Raw genomic sequence first — 22,937 nt, 5'->3', positions numbered from 1 at the left:
ACAAACTGCAAGACACTGGATATCAGTGAAACGTGGTGGAACAGAAGTAGAGGGAGACCAGCCTGCAGCAAGATGTCCTCGGTTCCACTTCAACAGCTGCTGTCCATGGAATTGTCATACCCATATGGAACAGCTTTGCTTCCTTGTCTTCTGCTCTTAGCTTTGATCTCAGACTGGCCCACAGAACTGGACACTGATCCTGGCTCCATGTTGACAGCTCCTGCTGGGTTAACTCAGCCTGGATCACCCCCTACAATGTTTTTACTCATACTAGGTTTTAGTAAACAGCTCTCTCTCTCTCTCTTCCCCCCCCAGGATGTGACCTCAGCTTTACTCTTGTTTTTCTACTTCACTACTCCTGTCTCAATTCTGACAGCTTGCAGCAACCTTATCTTGCTACAAAGACAAAAAAAAATGTCTTGGTGTTGCATGTGTAAAATTCTCAAGTAGAAGACATCATACTTTCAGTCCCACTCTCTAGGGCCTTTTTAAAGCAAATTATCTCACTCATATTAAAGCAAAGAGAATTTAAAGATGACCCTAAACAAGTTTCAACTCTTGAGTCTATCCTCAATAGTTCCCCAGTTTCCTCATCAAAATATTTAAGGGAAGATGAATCTTTAAAATGGCCCGCAGCTCTACTAAATCTGCTCCTGCATCCCCAATCTCAGTGAAATGGTACCACCAGTGACCTGGGTCAAATTCCTAGAAGTCATCCTCTCTCTCACTCCCAATCCAAATCAACTTCTCTCTACCCTGCCACTTTGTTTCCTACTCCTCCTGACTTAATGTCACCTCTGTGAAGCCAAGGTTAGCCTTTCTGCACTTTCCAGCTTGTGCAAGGTGCAGTGTTCCCCGTTCAGGGCTTTCCAGTACCTCCCAGCATTCTGGCTGAGTGTGAATTAAGTTGGGGGCCTCCCTGAGAGAAAAGGGCTAACCTTGTCCTGCAAAGAGATGCCTTGGCACACAGTCAACAATGAATGAAGGAATGAAAGGAAGAAAAACCAGCTATAAGGATTTTCAGATTCAAATATAAAAGCAGGCTTAAATAATGTTTTCTGTTGTCTGTTTTTTATAAATCTTATAAAACAAAACACAGAGCAAGACATAGATTAGACCCAGTCTGGGGTGGAAGTGGTCTCTTACAGGGACCAGTTATAAGTTAGAAGGTATGCTAAATATTTGGACATACGTAATATTATCTAATCCTTATGACAACTCTTTGAAGGAGGTGACTAAGGAACCATATAGTAAGCTTAATTTGACCAAAGTCAGTAAGTGGTGTGGTCAGAATTTTAGCTAAGATGATGTTTAGCTTGTTACTATTATGTTCTCAAATGACATATGTAGTAGGGTGTCATGTAAGCAGCACCCATTAGAGCTAGCCAACTTTATCTGACATTAAGATCCTGTAATTTAAGAAACCGAAGTATTGGGGAATTAAGTGGAAAATTCCACACACATGGCAGATGTGCTACTCAGCTACAAACTCAGCTCTTACATGCTGGCATTAACTACATATACTAGGAACTCTGAAGTACAATATTCCAAAACCCAATCTCGTGGCAAGATAATGTGTCAGGATCAGTGGCACAACGCACCATAGGATGTCTTCTTCCATCTAATTTCCGATTCCCAGAGATTGCAATACAACAATCTGGGCTTCAATACACTACATCTAATTTCAACCTAAAAGAAAAATGCTCTGCCTTTTGGTTTCCATCAGGTGAACTAGTAACTGTTGTAAATGGAAGAAAAAAGCAGATGGAGCCTGAAAGAAAAAGGAGAACCTAAATGAGATCTAAATGATTTAAAAACACAAACAGTATTGTATATTTAAACAAAAAAGTGTTAAAGGAAACCAAGATGGAAAGAAATGAAACAACATCATCAGAAGTTAAACGAACAAAATAATGCTTTCAACATTCTCACTTATTTCCTTGGAAAGTTTTGGTGATTCGAATTTGAAAAGACTATAACAGGGAAGATATAAAAAGGAATCACTAATGCAAGAGAACAGAAGAGTGCTTTACCTTTTAGTCTGAGTTTTTTAGAACGGTCTATTTCCATGCAGTACACTTCTTTTTTACATCTCATCTTATTCTACCCTATGGTTCTTTTATAAAACTAGTGCAGCCCCAAACCACAAATGCAGAAGGGTCTTTAATTTGTTTCATAGACCTGAATATACCTAAATCAGAGTGGTCAGAACTTCATAAGCATTAAAGCAAGCACAAAGGAGAAAACAAAACCTAAAAAAGCAAAAATATATATGTATAACTGATAATTCATATCCAAAATATGAACTTAAGATTTTCTTTGAAAATATGTAACACATTGACATATATACTTTCCACGTATATTCTACTTACAGTGCATGTACCTATAGATAGCTTTTATTAAAGATGCATGTGAATTCTGGCTCCTACAGTAACTTAGCTGGGCTAACACCATCTAGTGATCAAAAATCAATTGCTATCTATCCTATTTTTAACTACAGGTTTAGCAATTACATCACTATTTTGGTGCTCTATTCCAAGGTTTAATCATTCTAATGAAAATTACCAGAATTACTTATTCCTGGCTAAACTCTACAATTTAGGTATTTTGGTTTATTTTCCACGAAGACAAAGAGTTGTTCACACCCATCCTTAAAATAACCTTTCACAGCCTAGAATTATATGCTTCAGCCATGGTGTACACATTAAGCTTCTCATTTTCCAAGTTAAAAAGCACGTTTCAGGGAACTGTGGACACTAAACATTTCTGCATAGCCGAGAACACACATTATTATTGCAGATAGCAACTTAAGTGATTTTTGAGATTTTTCTAGATGGCTTGAATGTTATAAGGATTTTAGTTACTTAATTTTAATTTAATAATAACTGATAAAAGGCTTATTTTAAAAGCCGTGGTGCACACTTTTCTAACTGCATAGTTCACAGGAAATACATTCTAAATGTACAGCTTAAAAAGTGGGAGTTTCCTAATTTTGACACTCCAACTCACCATTAAAATATTAGCATCTAAAATTCAAGATTCATGCATTATTTTTTTTAAAACAGAAACCACATCATTAGACAAATTTTTTCAACTATATTCCTTGAAAATAACAGAACACTAATATTTTATGAGGTATTTACTATGTGCAAAGTATTATCTTAAGCACTTCACACAGATTTTCATTTATTCCTCACAGCCAGTTCTTAAATAGATACTATTACTTCCAATTAACAATTACAGAAACTGATGAACAGATATAGAATAATTTATCTAAAAAGTTGAATGAAATAAGCCACAACAAAGGGACACAGATGGTATGAGACCACTTGTACGAAAATAAGCAGAATAACCTTGAAGTCAGAAACTAGAACTCAAATTAGCAGGGGCCCGGTAGGGGAGGGAATGGGGAGTTAATGCTTCATTGGTATGGAGATTCTGTTTGGGATGATGGAAAAGTTTTGGCAATGGATGATGGGGATAGAGGCAAAACTTTGCATATGCTATTAATACTAATGAACTGTATATTCCAAAAGGGGGGGGAGGGAAATTTCAGGTTGTATATAAATTACTAGCACAAAAACCCACAGAACTGTACAACACAATGTAAACAGTGTCCTAAAATTAACAGCAAAATTATAATGTTTCATAAATTGTAATAGTGATTACTATACCCATGCAAAATGTTAAAAATAAGGAAAACTATTGCAAGAGAGGGTATATAGGAACTCTGTTCTTCCTGCATTATGTCTTCTGTAAACTTACAACTTCTCCAATTAAAAAAAAAGGGGACGAATCATTTGTCCAAGTTTGCATAGCTAGTTTTAAATTATCGATTCGAGAGTACACCATTTAACCTTTCCTTCACTATGACATACATAGCAGCACGCATAATGTCATGCAGTTATTTTTTTAACGCAATTTTATTGAGATACATTATTGTATCATTCAAAGTGGATAATACAATACCATCATATGGTTTTGCATTCACCACCAAATAATTTTTTGGACATTTTTATTATTCAAAAAAACAATAACATCCAAAATATCCCATGCCCCTTATCCCCCTATCATTTAATTTTTATGCTTATTTTTTAGGATAAATAATATCCAGTTATTCATACACTAGATAAAGGGAGTGCCAGCCATAAGATTTGCATAATCACATGGTTACAATGAAAAAGCTATAAAGCTATATACAATTGTCTTCAAGAATCAAGGTTATTAGATTAGAATTTAACAGTTTCTAGTACTTCCTTCTAGCTAGTTTAATACACTAAAAAATGAAAAGGGATTATCTGTAAGATACATAAGGATAACCACACTAAAAACTAAAAAGGGATATCTATATGATACATAAGAATGACCTCCATTCATTCTTTTACTCACGGGAAATAACATGAAGGCTAGAACCCTATCAATTTTTAAGTTTGAAAGGGCTTTTCAAATACAAATATCACCCATGAATTCTCTATTTCATAATAAAATTAAAACTGCACATCATTAATCAGAGTTGGTTTGTTTTTTCATAAATGTTTAGGTTCCTACAGGAGTACCAACCCCACTTACTGGAAGACAACGTCACTGGGAGAATTCCTAAAACAAGCCTTTAACCTAAGTTTTAAACAAATAAGGAAAATATAAGAACTCAAGCACCTGAAGAAATTATCTAAGAGAATTTCAAAAGGTTTTGGTTTCATGTCTTGAAAATCAAATTTCTCTACAGAACAGAAACCAGAAACATGTAACTGACATGGCAGACAAGCAAAAAAAAAAAAAATATATATATATATATATATATATATATATATATATATCCTCAAAGTCAGGAGCACTGTGGAAATAAGAAGAGAAAAAAGTGAAAAACAAGAAAAAACAGCAATCTAGAAGAGATAACAGAAGACATATCTTAGCATACTAAAGTGGGGAATGAATGGAAAAAGATGAAAACAGAAAGCATTCCAAGTGTCTTTAAAAGTGAAAGTACAACATTTGAATAAAAAACACCAGCAGTGACCATGGCAGGATGGGGAGAAGGAGGAGATCGAAGTACTGAGGAAAGCAGCGCTTCCTGTGCAGGTACTGAGAAGCAGAAATAACTACTGCATGAACAGGGTGTATGCCATTGATACAGAATGCAGAAAGAACTGCAAGAAAAAGCTATTGCCTTTCTCAAAGCCAATAAAAAGTGAAAGAGGAATAAGAATGGGTTTCCTTTAGGAGGTGCCTAGTCATCCTGACCGAGACTTCCCATGAGAGGTAGGGAGGGAAGGAAGGAAAGGAAAGGAAACCTGCCAAGATATAGGAAGGAAGGTCTGAAAGACTCTGGAATGCTTAATAGGCAGAGCGCGTGTCACCAAAGTTATGTGAAACATGTTGACACCCATCAAAAGACCGCTCAGCTCTTCGCTGCCTCACCTTCTTTTAGAATTGTTTCTCATATCCAGCTTTGACCAAGAATACGATTTAGTGGTGCTGGTTTTACTACTTTAGGCCTTACATATACATCCTTCAGAAGCTTGAATGACAATGACCCTGAACAGGTAAATCCTTTTAAAAGCTTGACAGGAAGCATTCTGTTCTTTTTTTTGGGGGGGGGGGGTATAGATGCATGCCTTCAAAAAAATACAAACAATCCTTTTTAAAAGCGTACATATAGATTAGGTAAAAACAAGGTAAGTGGTAGACAGTAATGCTAATAAAAAGAAATTTTTCCTTTATGTGGAATTATTACAAGTCAGTTGGAATGGCTGCAATTTTTATATTGCTGCAACTGAGACAGCCCACTGTCCCAGTGCAAAGTACAAAGCCAAGTACAAAGAACTATGCTCAGTCACTAAGAGTACTCTGAGGGTATAACTGTGAAGAGATAAAAAGGAAGAGTGTTACACTTTTATGCAAGGCCACAGTCCCTGGTCTCCATCACTAAATTTTGGGATTTTTTTTAAAGTTTAGAATTGTGGAAAAAGGTTTTTAGATTTTCACTTGTAATTCTACTGGGTTATAACAGTCTAAGAAGAGGTGGTACAAAACACACTATAGAACTATCCTAACCCTTATAAAAATAAAAATCTACACACAAAGTATTCATACTCTTTTCAATATTCCATTTTTCTACTTCCTCTAAAAATCTATTTTACACTAACATTACAGGAATTGCTCAGTGTAAATAACTAAAACACAGGGAGCACATTCTACAGGACAGAGGCTGTTCAAAGGACATTCCACATCATCACCCTTCCTTTCTCCACTCAGAGCCCCTTCTTCTACTCTGGCTCCAGAGCATCCATCAGAGCCAGCTTTCAAACTACAACTAAATACCATCTCCTCAAAGACATTCCAGATCTTCCCCAGTTGGAAATAATTTCTCTTTCTTTTGAAAGCTCACAGTATTCATTATATGTAACCTGCTATTGCAGGAAGAATTCTAAAGATGCCGACACCCCTGTGATTCCCATCCCCTGGTTAATTCAATCAAACAATAATCTAGGCACTGCTGAGAAAGGATCTGTAGATGGAATTAAGGTTACTCACCAGCTGACCTTAGTATAAACAGATTAATGTGGATTACTGAGGTAGGCTCAGTGCATTCACAGGAGCCCTGAAAAGCCTACCAGGAAGACAGGTCAGCCAGAGACACGCAAAAGGAGAGGAGAACAGAGCAGAGATGAGACGAAAGAGGAGAGGGAGACCCTGGAAGTATGAGAAGGACCTGATCAGCGGCGGCTGCTGGCCTTGGAGATGGAAAAAGGGGGCCCATGAGCCAAGGAATTAGGAAGCCTCAAAAATAAGAGAATGACTCCTAACAACCCACAAGGTACTATAGACCTGGGCCCTATAATAGCATGGAATTAATTTTGCCATCTGCCTGAAAGGCCTCGGAAGTGGATTCATCCTCAGAGCCCTGTAAGATGCTTTAGAATCAGCTGAGCCAATCCAAACTTCTGACCTACAGAGGGTGAGATAATAAATGGGTGTTGTTTGGAGCTGCTTAAATTGTGATGATTTGTTGCAGCAGCAATAGAAAGCTAATATACTCTTTCATACTTTGTCCTATCTAGTAGTTCAAATCTCAGTGGCATCAGAGTCACCTGGGGAGCTTTGCTAAAAATACAAATGAACACCACTCCTGAGATCTCAAATTGATTGGGGGAGGCCGGGAACAAGAGGGCAATAGATCAGAGAGATGTCATCATTTTTTTTTTAAGTTCCCCTGATGCTATTTCCCTCCACATTTTATTACCATCATCCCAGAAAGTTCCTGTATGCCCATTCCCAGTCAATCCTCGTCCTCTCATCCCTGGAAGAAATGAATGTTCAAAATACTTTTCTCTCTATTCAGTTTTGCCTGTCCTAGAACTTCATGAAAACGAAACTATACAGTACCATATTCTTGGGTAAACCTTCTTTCATTCATGATGCGTACTTCAGTAATCCATTCCCATCTATTGCTGAGTATGGATGTAGCAGTTTATTCCTTCACCCGTTGATAGACATCTAGGTTATTTCCAGTTTGGGGCTATTCTGAATAAAGGTGCTATGACTACTACGATAAATTCTTTCATTTCTCTTGAATTGTTGGCTCATAGAAAAGTATCTAGTTTTATTTTTTAAAAAAAAGTGTCAGGCCGTTTGCCTAAGTGATTGTACCATTTTAATAGTTTCTCATCTGAGTGAGAATATGTCAGCCTCCTTCTTTTTCTCCCCTCATCCCAACTGGTTTTAATATGTAGCCAGTGTTGAGAGCCACTATAGAATAATAATGCCTTTAGGGCAGGATTCATAGCTTACTCATCTATGCTTCCCCCAAGGGATTTAGCACAGCCCTTACCCAGAGCAGGAATTAATGAATGATGTTAAACTTCATCTTGATACTGCTTCCTATTTTTGCTGTACATGGCAAATCTATCAAGCACACATTCTCTATGTAAATACATTTAGTGTATAATTTTGAGTAAAGCACTTCCAAGAACTGTATAACCACAGCTCCAGTCAATGCCTCTTCTCCCTGTCAAACTCTGAGCTCCATGAGGGCTGGCCTGCATCTATCCTGTAGAGGGCTGTGACCCCTGAGCCCAGCACAGAGCTTAGCACATGGCAGACCCTCAACAAATGGACAATGTGTTTCAGGGGAGGAAGGGATAGTCCCCTTCCTCCTAAGTTTTTGTTTTTAAATTAAAACAATGTTCAGCCTACACTTTCGGAGGGTTCCAGGCCAGTGGTTTTTAACACTTTGAGGAATAAGGATCCCTATGGATATCTTCTCTCTCTCAAAAGGAAAAAAAAAAAGACAAACACTAGACTTTGTGTCTGACTAAGTTTGTGAGGGGACAAAAAATAGTTTTGTTGGCAATCTTTCCAAATAAATATCACATTCCTTGTATCTTTAATACACACAAAATACATTAATTCCTCATATAATTACAAGTCGTTCACATGGCACCCCTAAATCCTTTCCATGGTCAGAAATTTCCATCTCTGTATTTTATATAATATTGAAATTAATTTTTTCAACAAATATTTGTACCAGGAATGACACTAGGTGCCAGAGATACTGTGAACAACCAGGTAAGCCTCCACCCTCAAGAATTTCCCCAAATGTAGGGAGAGCCCACACAGCAGTAAGTAATTATAATACCATTATAGAACCAAAATCAAGATGTTCTCAAAACTCATAATTCTTATCAAAGACAACTTTTTTTCCTAAGTCTATAACATGATTAACAACCTGAAATGCAAATAACCATTCAAAGTGATATTTGGGGCATTCAGATTTACCTTGCATTTATGTTCCCAGGAGTCAGAAGAAGAGACAGAAAAGGAGGAAGAGAAGAGAACTTTTAGCTCCCAAGAAATAATTTCTTCCTGACAATTTCTAGACTTAGGTAACCTCATGGTGAAATGACTTTCCCCAGGAGTGTATGTTGACCTTCCTCTGAGGTCCAAATGTCACCGGTGTCCAAGTGACAAGGTAGCTCATTTTGCTAAAAGACTGTGAGCACCAGAATCCTTCAAACCAGAGTCCATGGCGTGGAGGCGGGAGCACTAGAAGAACATGGAGTTTGACCCATTTGAGCACGAGATGTATTATCAAGGTAACTGGCTCATGTACCTGCATCATCCACAAAACACTCCCTTTCAAGTACTGGAAAAAGGTGGCTCCTGGTGTTGCTGAGAAAGCGACAATCACAGAACAAAAACTATGCTGCTATCTATGGAAAGTTTGACAGCTGGGTCAATGTTAAATAAAAAACAACTAAAAAAGCCTTTAAAACAATTAAAAAGCTCACATTCACAGGGAATGGAATTCCTGAGTGGTTTGGAGTAAAGAAATGAATTGTTCCATATAAATTCATTTTCTCATTGAAACGAATTTCTTTAAATGCCAAAATCTTTATAAAATAGTTTTGTTGGCAATCTTTCCAAATAAATATCACATTCCCTGTATCTTTAATTAAACTGAGTAAACACAGCATTTCTGATGACTTGTTAAGTACATCCATTACTCTGCTATGACACAGCCATTCTCCCAGAAGCTGACTACACAGATTTGCTTGTCCCTCCCCAAATAGCTTTTGCTGTTCCACTGGGAGAGCCAGTGTCTGCTTCTTAAGGTTCACAGCAAACTATTTCTTGCTACTGTCCATGTTTCTGTCTGGCAGCATTCTTTCCAAAGGCATTCTTCTAATATGTGGGAAAACAACTTTTTCTTCAAAATAATTTTAACTTAAAAATTTTAGTAACAATTACTAAATGTGTTTTTTAGAGAAATTAACTGGATGTGGCTATCACCCGGTCGGTGACAAGCTGGATCAAGATGGTCAGTGATGGGTGCCCTGCAGGTCCAGTCTTGAGCAGATGTTAAATGAGAGTCTGAGTAAAATCTGTGAGGTTTGTTATACAGACTCGGTAATATGTTCATTCTGGCTCTTCAGAGTAATTTTAACATTTTTGCTTGTTTTTAGCTTTTTTATTCCTTTTTTAAACAACTGCCTTTTTACATAAATGAAGCATTACTACAATTACAACACAAATTGTTTTCCTTTATGGGAGAGCTTCACTGTACAACTACAAAAGCATTTAGAGTTTGTTTCTCTGTGTCCTTAATGAACAGGTAAACACCATGCTCAAGACTGAAAATTTACAACTCCAGCTGATTTCCCCCTGGACCTCAGGCCTTTTAAAAGAAGTGCATCACTCCCTAAAACCCCCAATCCCCTCTGGGATATAAGCAAAGAGTTGTGTGGACACAAGTGGATGTCACTACACAAAACTGCTTAGACTGGGCTGTGGACACTCGCCACTGACCATCTACAAGACAACTCTTCACACCAATTTTTCTAAAATGAATTTAAAAGACAGGTGCCAACTTCCCCAAGTTGAATTCTTGATATTCTCACAAGCAGTGTGGACAACCAAAGCTATAGGCTGAGCCCCCAGTCTAGGGGTTTGTTCACATGAAACTTAACCACACAAAAGATAGGTCAAGTCTATTTAAAATTTAGGCCTAAGAGTCACCCCCAAGAGAGCCTCTTTTGTTGCTCAGATGTGGCCCCTCTCTCCAGCCAACACTACGAGCAGTCTCACCACCCTCCCCCTCTCTGCATGGGACATGACTCCCAGGGGTGTGGACCTTCCTGGCAACGTGGGACAGAGATCCTGGAATGAGCTGAGACTCAGCTTCAAAGGACTGAGAAAAACCCTAGAATGAGCTGAGAATTAACATCAAGAGACTGAGAGAACCTTCTCAACCAAAAGGGGGAAGAGTAAAATGAGACCAAGTGTCAATGGCTGAGAGATTCCAAACAGAGTCGAGAGGTTATCCTGGAGGTTATTCTTATGCATTAAGCAGATATCACCTTGTTATTCAAGATGTAGTGGAGAGGCTGGAGGGAATTGCCTGAAAATGTAGTGCTGTGTTCCAGTAGCCATGTTTCTTGACGATGATTGAACAATGATACAGCTTTCACAATGAGACTGTGTGAATGTGAAAACCTTGTGTCTGCTCCTTTTAGCAACTATATCAACAGAAGAGTAGAACATATGGAATAAAAATAAATAATAGGGGGAACAAATGTTAAAATAAATTCAGTTTGAAATAGTGGTAAATGAAAGTGAGGGGTAAGGGGTATGGTACATATAGTTCTCTTTTTCTCTATTATCATTTTATTTCTTTTTCTGTTGTCTTTTTCTTTTTCTAAATTGATGCAAATGTACTAAGAAATGATGAATATGCAACTATGTGATGATATTAAGAATTACTGATTATATATGTAGAATGGAATGATTTCTAAATGTTTCATTTGTTAATTTTTTTTAATTAATAAAAAAAGTTAAAAAAAAATAAAAGACAGGTGCATGGGTTGTTATTTAAGTTTTGAAGTCAAAAGTATCCAAGTTTAATGGCATCAGAGTTAAATGTTAAACATTATAGTCAGCATGCTAGTGTTAGAATACTTGGGCATCTTCCTCAGAGAAAACACAACGGTGAGCTTAAGCTGCGGACTACCAGAGGAAGAAAAAGGGACAACTAACAAATCTCAAGACACACAGAAACACAAAGCTCATTCAACACACAGCATATAAGTGGAGCTGAATTTGTCTAAGTAAAGATGAAGATGTTGGGAGGGTGTGTAGAGGATAGGGAAATGGGGGTTTTCACCTTCAGTGATTGTGCTGGTTTGAAAGATGTATGCCCCCTAGAAAAGTCATGTTTTAATCAAAATCCCATTTCATAAAAGTAGGATAATTCCTATTCGATACTGTATGTTTGAAACTGTAATCAGATCATCTCCCTGGATGATGTGATTTAGTCAAGAGTGGTTGTTAAACTGGATTAGGTGACGACACGTCTCCACCCATTTGGGTGGGTCTTCATTGGTTTATTGGAGTCCTATAAAAGAGGAAACATTTTGGAGAAGGGAGATTCAGAGAGAGCAGAGCAGAAGGACATAGCCACAAGAAGCAGAGTTCACCAGCCAGCAACCTCTGGAGATGAAGAAGGAAAATGCCTTCAGGCATTTTCATGAAACAGGAAGCCAGAAGAAGCTGGCGGATGACACCGTGTTCACCATGTGCCCTTCCAGATGAGAGAGGAATCCTGACTGTGTTCATGTTGTGCCCTTCCAGATGGGAGAGAAACTCTGTGTTCGCCAAGTGCCCTTCCACTTGAGAGAGAAACCCTGAACTTCATCGACCTTCTTGAACCAAGGTATCTTTCCCCGGATGCCTTAGATTGGACACTTCTATAGACTTGTTTTAATTGGGACGTTTCTTTGGCCTTAGAACTATAAACAGGCAACTTATTAAATTCCCCTTTTTAAAAGTCATTCTGTTTCTGGCATATTGCATTCTGGCAGCTAGCAAACTAGAACAATGATAAAGCTCCAAGGAATCTGCAAATGGAGTTGAATAGTACTAGTGAACGCACAGGGGTTTTGGAATTGTAGATTTAGTACTCCCAGAAACCTCACAAGGATGAGGTTTCCAAGTACTGGTTAGGAAGGACTAGTCAATCCACCCACTTACTAAAAGGGTTCACGCACAGCTGGTGGGCAGAAGGGCTGAGACTTTTTTCTTTTAATATACAATTTAAGGAGACTTTAGTAATCACTCAGTCCAACATGCTTATTTTTACTGAGGAGGAAACTGAGCCCCAGACAGGTTGAGTAACTTGTCCAGTTAGCAGGCGGATCATTCATCTTGACTCATGGTCTCTACTGTAGTCCAGAAAAACAAAAAACTCTTCAGAAGGAGGTATCTGTTTTTAAAGTAAGAAGCATGCTATATGACCGGAGATGTTGTAATAACCTAGGTTCAAGCTATGAAAATATATGTATATATGTGTACATACATGTATATAAATGTACATGCATATTAAAAATAAAATGTACATATACATACCACACACATACATATATATACACACATCTATACATACCCAAGAAAATTGTCTGAATAATATTTCCAATAACTTCATGGATTTTTTAAGGCAATTTATTACATGGCATTGCCTGCCTTTATTCTCGTTTTCATTGTTATCCAGCGTTATTGGCAAGAATCTCAGATTTTACAAATCAAAATTCTCTCTACCAATCTAAATCAATCAAAGCAATGACTGAAAATGTATAAATCATATGCACATGTGCGTAAGGACTCTTAAATGTAATATACAGACGGACTTTTTTTTAACAGATACAAAGAGGCAGGTTAAATTTACAAAATGATCCATTAAACTCACAGCAACAATACCTGTTCATACTTGAATGATACGAGCAGCAACCTCGATGGACTGAATTATTACTTTTTGAAATGCTTTAAACACACAAACATTCTAAATTCTGTAGATGCATCTGAACATGAGATTCTGCAGCACTTCTTCATGATCAAATTAAAAATAGATTCCATCCTAGAATCATTAATATTCCATTACAGTACTCTTAACGATTACTACCACCTCCACTCAAACTTTTTTCTTTTCTGCTTAAAAATCTGTTTGTACTCTTTTAGCAGCATCTGTTCTGTCAAAACGTTCAGATTTCTTCTTCATACAGATTTAAAAAAATAAATGTGAACAGGATTTGTGGCTCTTCAGCTACTTCAAAGTGTTATCCGCATCACTGTCACCATTTTTCATTCAAGATCTGAGCCACACGTAAAGCATCATCATTATTCTGTCCATGACGAGCACGTGACTAAAAGCAATAGCATGCTTACAGACCCTTCAAGGGGAAGGCAGAAGCAAAAACACACCATGAACCTTTTATCACACACATAACTCAGCTTGATTTATTTTACCGAACAAAGCAACAATATTCCATATTTTAAGCCAGGACCTTTAAAGCGTTTCTCTTAAAAAGCTTGCTAACTTAGCCTTTCTCTTAAGATTCTCCTGCTTCTGCCAGGATAAGCAGCCAAGCCCCTTCCCTCCATAGATACTGTTGCTACCAGGTTTCTATGACCTTCTCTTGGAGATAGCTCACCTACTCTAGGCAACAGTTGATGCTCTTTTTTTAGCTACACTTAAATACCACCCATAAGTTCCTATTTTCAACTACAACTCCAAATATAACTCAGATCAAGTATTTGAGAATTCACTTGGGCTTTTCATTTATAAGAAGTTCAAGTTTTTTCAGATTGAGGCCTTCTTCCTCTCATCGAATTCACTGAAAGTAATTCTTTGAGAGCGCTGCTACAATACAGGCAGTTTTCTTAGATTTAAATCTCAATATTTACTAGTTTCATATGCTTTTTTGTCTAAATCAATACTATGCAAAAGTTAAAATTTGAGATGTGAGTTGACAAAATTTTAAAAATTAATAAGTTAATTAAAAAGACTTTAAGAACATTCCCAGCACTTAAAGACTGAAAGATCACACCTATAGTATTTTTCCTGGTTTCTTTCTTTCCATGGAACTATTTGTTCAATAGACACCTTAAGGAAGTTTGAGGATAAGAACAGAAAAACAGAGCCAGCAGTTCTGGTCAGGGTGGGGAGCAGTGCCAGGGATGGGGTGTAGGGCCAGACACCAAGGTCTGCACAAGCACGAACTGAGACCCTGAAAACTATGGAACCTGAAAACTCAGCACAAATACTTATTTTACAAACGAGGCAACTAAGGCACAAATGTGCTAATCACCCTGAGACCACAGTATTAGTCACCAGCCCCACTAAGACACTGGGCTGAGAGCCAAGTAATTTCCTGGACCCAGTCACAAAAACGATGGTGGTTTTGTTGAATAAGCAAAGCACTGGCATTTATGAATACTGAATGCATTCTAAATGAGCATGATGTCAGCCATTTAACACTCATCATCATACTTAATCCTCATAACCACTCTTGGAGGATGGTATTCTTATCTCCTATTACACATGAGAAAACTGATAAACTGAAGAGAAAGCAAAATTAGATTGCCTGCCTAAACCCGACTTTCCTGGTTTGTCTACCACTATTCAATTCATCACAAAGATTTCGGTTACACTTTGCCTAACAGATCAAGCAAACATTAACTTGGAAGAATGAGCTAGGGCTTTTCTATTTCTGCTGAATTTAAAAATATTTAAGGTAATTTATTCTATGATTTCTACAAACTGGTTCACAGTCGCTAAGCTCTCAAGGGTCCTTAAAGTGGATCTACAGGGATAACTCATAAATATCCATAACTGGGACAATGAAGACTTTCTCACTTTCAAATACTAGGAAGAAAACTCTTGAATTTGAACACCATACTAACTCTTAGGAAAGGTGGCTGTCACCTCTTCCAATACTCCACAGTGAGAAAAAGACAATTACGATACATTAACAAATATGCTAGGCTTGCTTGGAGAAAGATTGCCTGAGGCTCCAAGGCTTTAAGGCTAGAAATTAGTCAGTAACATGGGCTAGATATAGTCTGTGAGGCTGTGATAACACCAGAAGCAAAGTTAAAGGAGGAGAGAGTAAAAAAGAAGGAAAAAGATAGATCTCATGTTGCTTAAGGGCATAAGGGCAGCCTTTGGGTAGAAAGAATAGAAAAGTAGGGCAATTGTCAATGTTATTTTATTTTTTTTTTTTTTTTTAGTGTTAAAATTTCTCTCTCCTCCCTTGCTGGAAGGGTCAAATAGCGGCCTAGATGGGACTTCAATGTGGGCTGAGCTGGCTTTGCTCTTTCACTTTTAGAAGAATCCTTGCAGTTCTTATTGTCACTCTGTGTAAATATATCCTTTGTGCAGTTTCAACTTGGAGAAAACTGCTTACCTTTAAATCTTTAATGGCTGATTGTTTTTTTTGTTGTTGTTCATCTTATACACAGCAATAACTGACTACAAAACCTAATGGTTATGAACCTGCACAGCAAAATTTTATATTTTCTACTTATATTTCTTCCTTGTCTGGAAAGTCACATTAATCTTTATTTAAAATGTGTTCTTTTTTGTTGACCTTTCGACAACTGTTTGCTTAAATGCTACCCTTCACTAATCGCTCTATCATTCTTGCAAATTATTTTTCCTTAAAAATACCGAAGAAAAAAATTCCATTGAAAATATATAACCCTTTCAGGCAACTGGATTTGTTGAGGATTAAGATGCAAGTAGCCTACATATTCTTGAAAATTTACTTTAAAGGAATCATATTAAATTCTTTAAATTCCCTAAATTTTAGGGAAAGCAAGGGGAAACAAATGCATTTGAATAAGAACGTTTAATTGAGATTCTAACCAATAGACTACGGGATAATTTAATTCATATGTTATTTGTCATTTCATTTATGGAATGAAGCATGTGACTCCTTTAGGCCAGGCATGTTGATTTAAAACCCTAAGTTTAACGTTCACTTTCCTCCCAAAACACACATGCGCACACACCACCATTAACTACAAAAACCAGAGAGTAAAAAAGCTTTTGGTTTCATTTAAAAGACACTCAAATTGATTTTAAAATTAATAAATTAACAAATAAAGGAGGCAGAAACTAGCAATTTCTACCAGGAAATTAAATTTCTAAAGAATAGTACAGCGCCAAACATCAAAATTATAAGCAATAACCTGAAAGAGTGGCAAATAATTGATTGGCTCAAGCAAGATTTATTTACCTAGCTTTTTAATGATTTCCAGTGATGCTTCCTTGTAATTAGAACTATTCTCATATTCATATACCTAAGCAGATTTAGAAGGAGGTAAATTTTAAAATACTCTGCAAAACTGTATTCAGTTTTGTTTTTTAGTTCAATTTGAATCATTTTGAAAAGTTTGAGATATTCTGCATTGTGCCATAAGATGGTAAATCTAAAGATAAAAAAATTCTTAAAGCAGAAATCATTGCCACTCATTCTCTTCTATTTCACCTTGGTACCTAGTGTATTCAATTGTTGCTCAGAAAAAAAAAGGACAAAATACACAATTAAAGACAACAATAACTAGGATAAAACTATTAAGGAGATCATTATTTGAGCACCAATTGGTAGGTGACATTAAAAAGCTGGGATGAAAACAATTAGGACTTTGTATTTCATTGTAAAATTCTTCAATTTGAATGTCTTCTCAAAATGAAATTGTTGGGGGTGCAAGGGTAGTTCAGTGGTAGAATTCTCGCCTGCCATGCAGGAGACTTGGGTTCGATTTCCAGCCCATGCAGTTCTCAAACAAACAAGGAAACAAACAAAAAAACAGCCAAACAAAAAAAAAGTTAACAAATGGTGCTGCAATAACAAGATACTCACATGGAAAAAGAATGAAATGTGACCCTGCCATATAGCACACACACAAAAAAAAGAAAGAAATTTGTTGTGCAGCCAGGTAGTTTATCTTCCACCCTATATATTCTAAACGGCCACTTAACCTCTAAATATTTATATAGCTAATGGCCATCACCCAAAAGTCCCTGTCTCTCCTTACATGTAATGAGAAAAGGAATATTATCACCAACAGGGTTAGAAATGGAAAGCAGATTGAGCTGAGGATACAAATGTAGTTTGAGAGCAGATGGATATTTAGAAACTTTTCTTCTTCTACTAGGGATTTTCAGTCACATCAGACAATTCACATCTCTACTAATGTCCCGGGATTACCTTGGGATCTCAAAAAAGGACTAGATTGCTTCCTCAGAGGTTCTTCAAGATTCCAGGATGAACGCAAGGCCAAACTCTCCTTAGTAACTAGCTTTTGCAACAAAAAGAAAAGTCCCTAAAGACAAAACTAAAGAAAAAAATACATAAGATAAATTGAATATATAAATATAAGTGAAAATTTTCATAGTTATATATAAATGTAAATATAAAAACAAATAAACTAAATAAAAAATATAAAGACATGGAAAGAGGGATAAACTGAGGGGAATGAGACTATTAACAAAATAAAAAGGCAAGGAAAATACAGGGTATACCAGATTCATTTTCAGGTGTCTAGCCAATATTAAGATGGACTTTAGAGAACCAACAAATAATTCGTAACAAAGAAAACCACAGAGATGGAGGGCTAAAATTTACCACAAGATAAGGAAATGCTCAAGGTCACAGATTTGTTCTTCAAAAAAATAAGAAGATGTGTGTACGCAAAAAAGCAATAGGCTAAAAAGGGGAGGGGGGACAGAGGTCTTGTCTATAAGGCACTAATCTCACCTGCCCCCAGAATTATAAAACACTATAGATCCAAATACAGGAAGGAATGAGGCCTTCCAGCTCACTTTGAGCTCAGCAAAGGATAAAACAATATTAAAAATTAAAATTAATAGTAGTTTTACAGCACTTACTACATGCTAGGACTCTAAGGGGCTTTGCATACATCAGCCCATTCTATCTTCACAACTCATACTATTTCACACAGGAGGAAATCAAGAGACATAGGGTCCACAGTCACGCAGCTAATGAAAGAGGGGAGCTGGGAATAGCAGCCAGTATCGCTCCCAAGTCCATGGTATTCACCATTCCATGGTGTCTCTCAAAAATTTCAGCCTCCAACCCAGAGTTGGCCCACATTTCACATTCTCATCTCTTGCTACTTGCGTCCTTAAGAGTTCTAATGCTAGAGCCTTAGCAATGTTTCAGGAGATCAGAAGTCAACGCAGAAACCCCCTTCCCTTTTCTCTTCCACCTAGTCCCACTGATAGCTAAGGGCAAATCACATCCAGTTGTAAGATAAGCAGATCCCACAGAGCCATTAAACAGGCCAAATAGTTTGGCACATTTTCCTGAATGAGTTAGTCTTGATTTGGTGAAGTAGTAGCAAGGGATACATATAAGAGAGAGAGAACACGCCTGTTTACGGACAAATGAGGGGAGGGGAGATGAAATGGAGTAATAAGCTAAACAAAAAGTAAAATAAGCCTTCTAGTCAAATTGTACCTATACTTCAAAGGCACATCTCAAACACGACCTCCTCCTGGCCAGGCCTCCACTTTGAAGAACCTAAACGATATTCTATGCCTACTTGTCTTTTGGTATTCAACTTCAACCCACTTTTTTTTGGGGGGGGGGGGGGGAGTATTCTGCATGGCAGGGTCACATTTCATTATTTTTCCATGTGAGTAGCCCCGTTTTTGCAGCATCATTTGTTGAATTTTTCTTTTTTTTTCTTGTGTGTTTATTTCTTGGGAGGTGCATGGATCGGGAATCGATTTTTTGGGCAGATGCATGGACCAAGAATCGACATTCCACTTTGTATTATTGATTTATGACTTATACTCTAAGTCATTTGTGGGAGGAGAAAAAGGCTCTCAGTTATCTGTTTAGGACATCTGAGCAAATAAGGTAGAATTATAAAATAAGGGCCCAATGTATCACCTATTGCCTTGGATGTAACCTAAGGCAAATTTGGAAGCAAAATATTAACTAAATTCTTGAGCCAAGTTTCTCATTTCTCATCTATTAATTACATTGTTTCCTTTTTTCCTTAAATACTTCTGCTGAAAACAAGTAGAATTGTTTATACTTTTATGTCAATATGGGAAAACTTCATTTTAAGGTAGAAAGAATCCTGTCTTTCTCAGTAGTGTGCATTCTTTGAAGGAAAGCAGCCATTTAATTCCAGCATCTTCTTCAAGTCCCACGACATCTAGTCAATACCCAGGGGCCTTCAATTAATGTCCCCCCCACTCAACCAGGTTGAATAAAGTACTAAGTCCAACTGTTACTTTTGATTCAAAACCGAAAAACTAAAATTATAAGGTCAATATATAACAATAAACACCTCAAATCAATCCATGTTAAGCATTTTATGATAAAAGTATCAATTCCTTACATTTTTATGAATACATAAAATTCATAATCTTTCCTCTTACCTCATAATTAAATTGAATGCTTTATATGATTATAATTTTTTAGATTTAGAAAGGGAGAGAGGAAAAGAAAACAAGGTAACTCAAAAACTTGTAAGATGGTACCACACTTTGTGTTTCTCTGTCTGTATTTGTTTGTATGGCATGTGTATAATCACATTTTCCCCCAAAACTAAATTAATATTTCTCTCAATAATACACCTCAGCAGGGAATCCAGAGACAATTATCATTAGAAAAAGACAAAAGAAAGGGAGGGAGGGAAGAGGAAAATAAATAGCCACATAGAACTGAAATGATATAAATAAACCCTGTTTTTGTTGAAATTTGCAGTAAACTCCCAGATTCCTAAGGAAATGGAAAACGCTCCTCTTAGATGGGTGAAAGCTGGGATTTGTTATGAAAGGGAATAGTATTTTACTTGACAATTTTCATGCTTGCCATTTTCAGTGTCATTTCACTGTCATCTCCCAACAGTAAATAAAAAATAGCATAATACATGGTGGCCCCCTGGGGTTTGCAAACATGATCTCAATTGCACAACTGCAACAAATCATCTGGCAAATTCTTTGCGAAGTAAATCAAGGCAGGACATATGTTCACTCAAGGTGAATGGGAGCCACTGGACTGTACATTAACTACCTTTGGTCAGAGATGACGCCGTCAAACAAGCTCTATATCGGCTCAGCAATTTATCCACAAGCGTGCAGGTTACCACAAACCTTCCACTAAGATCTAAAAGCTTCACTGTAATAATTTTCTTGTCAATTTTCATTTCTGATCTAACTCGATAAAAGCCTCATAAATCCTCTCTTAGAGAAACTCCCATTTTTTTCCACTGTAATACCACTACGCTGAAAACAGATTTAACAAACGTCTATCATACAGCTTCAATGACGTGTAACAGATCATATTTATATTACAATCCTGCACATTTATGCCCCATTCTCATTGGAAATTGTAGCATCACAAATGGCAGCATTTGCTCTATAAAAAGGCAAACTAAAAAATGGCCTCCCTCACTTAGCAAACAAGCTACTTTTCTTCCTTCTTTCATAATGCAATAATTTTTTTAACAAACAGCTATTAAAATCAGTGAAATTTAGAATCTAATATCATACTTTTATATAGTCTTTCATTTCCACAGCATGTGTATGAATGCATATGTATATTTATATATCCAGACCTGGCAGAATTCCATTCTACATAGTTCTTAATTACATAAAGCATGAAGGACTTATGTACATTTCCATTTTCTTTCATGATTCAAATGTGTCACCTTTCTTAACAAGTTCAAAGGAACTGCCTCCAAGAGAAATCTACATAAGTACTAAGTTGTATCAAAGGTTAGAATTAAATAGAAATCTGGAAAAATCACATTCTCATTGTACCATCTTACACTGAACTTCTAAAATATTAAGATCCATTTTCAGTAATTATTTTGTATTTGATCAAATGCCCATCTCATTTTATACTGATGTAGATTGTTAATAATTCCAAAATTGATTCTGTTCTCTCCTTGAAAACAATCTGATAATGGAAAAGAACATGTTGATAACAGTAATAAAGCCAGAGTACAAATAATTCAGCATTCTACAATTACTCAGATTTAATTTAATCTATTTCCAGAGACAACCTGAGTGTCTCTGTGACTAGAGAACTGAACACTGTCCAGAACTGCTTCCATTATAGCCCACAAATGTTTTGTCTCCACAGTGAATTGTTGTGATCTTTCTCAAGTTCTGATGGTATGCTTACAAATAAATCAAAGTTCAACACTGCCTACTCATTGTTGGTATCACTGATTATTAGAAATATACCTCTTACCTCAGTATTATTGATTACAATGTGGATTTGCAGGAATTATTTTACAATAATAATTGCAAGTGAAAAGCACCAAGGATTCACGCCAATAGAAACATCACCATTAAAATCCAAATCAAAAAGCAAAATACTTACGTAATCCTTAGTCTATTTATTTTGTATCAAAAAATATGCAGTAAATACAAACACAAGCATGCTTAAAAACAAATATTTCAGTGCTTACCTTCAATAGATCCTTGGAGAAATCACCACCCTCATTAACCCCTTGGAGATTTGCAATGAACTCTTGACAGGTCATCTTCTTTCCAATATTCTATGATAGAGGTAAACAATAGATCATAAAAATATTTATAGTACTAAAATTCTCAAACATGAGATTAACAAAGTTTTATTTTGCTTTTGAAGACATGAACATATATATATGCACATATACATATATATATAATACAATTTAAGATGCATAAGAAAAACAGATGGTTCATTATGTGCTTTTTTTAAAAATATATATTATGTGCTTTTAAAACTGTCATTAAATTGGAATTACAAAGTTATGCTAAATCCTTATTTTTAACCTAGGAAGAAATCTGAAAAACTTATGCTACATTTATATAAATAATATGTAATGCCGTTTTTAATGAAAAAACATGATGGCTGATGGCTGTTTATTTCTATTTCCTATGTACTGTGAAGAAATGTGAAGGATCTGATATTTTACTCTGCTTTCAAGCTAACAAGTTAGCCTGCTGCACTCTCATAGATGGTGCCAAAAGATAAGACTCCGGGGTTACAGACACGGGACTTTATAACTCACAATAGCAGTAATCAGAATATTAGTATTCTCTTGTGCAATTCCTTGAGCCCCAGCTCCCATAGAGCAATCTGAATAGGGTCTGTCGTCATCTATACACAGACGGGTAGTATTACAGGAAAGAAAACCCAAGCTTGAGGAACCTGAATCTACCCATTTTCTCTGAGGACACTAGCTCTATCTTCCAAGTCTATAAGCAAACCTGTTTATTGCTCTAGAGTCACCATCTCTGTTCTCTAAAACTGTTCACTATAGAAATAGCTTTGAAAAAATAGCCCACATTGAAGGCAACCAATGCCTCTGTCAGCTAAAAGTACAGAAAAGTGAAACCCCAATTGTGGGAGAATTGCCCATAATACATTTGTTTCCAAAGGTGGTTTCAGGATAATAACGTTTAACCAAAGAAAAGCATGTTAATAAGTGAAACAATTAGAAAACTAAACTGACTAAAGACAAAAGGTGCAAATATGCTGATCATGAAAACTAACACAGTAATAACGACAGAATCAAATTTGTTACTTAGCTTACTGGGAATCTGGACTATAAAGAAACTAAAA

The 22,937-nt window shown here is 36.6% G+C and overlaps 1 protein-coding gene across 13 annotated transcripts in view; it reads right to left on the bottom strand.

Moving 5' to 3' along the window:
- The window catches only part of PSD3 (pleckstrin and Sec7 domain containing 3), a 661,802-nt gene that overhangs the window by 194,992 nt on the left and 443,873 nt on the right, over positions 1-22,937 (bottom strand). For all 13 annotated transcript variants that reach the window (XR_013172375.1, XM_077152669.1, XM_077152668.1 and 10 more), the window contains one exon: positions 21,796-21,885. Coding sequence is in view for 12 of the 13 variants with exons in the window: in XM_077152669.1 (XP_077008784.1) it covers positions 21,796-21,885 (90 nt within the window). In the remaining variant the exon portion in view is untranslated. The remainder of the gene's footprint in view (positions 1-21,795; positions 21,886-22,937) is intronic.

This window comes from Tamandua tetradactyla, chromosome 3 (genome assembly GCF_023851605.1).
Source record: "Tamandua tetradactyla isolate mTamTet1 chromosome 3, mTamTet1.pri, whole genome shotgun sequence".
NCBI lineage: Eukaryota > Metazoa > Chordata > Mammalia > Pilosa > Myrmecophagidae > Tamandua > Tamandua tetradactyla.
The sequence above is the reverse complement of the archived record's forward strand: the minus strand, read 5'-3'. Positions and strand labels throughout refer to the sequence as shown.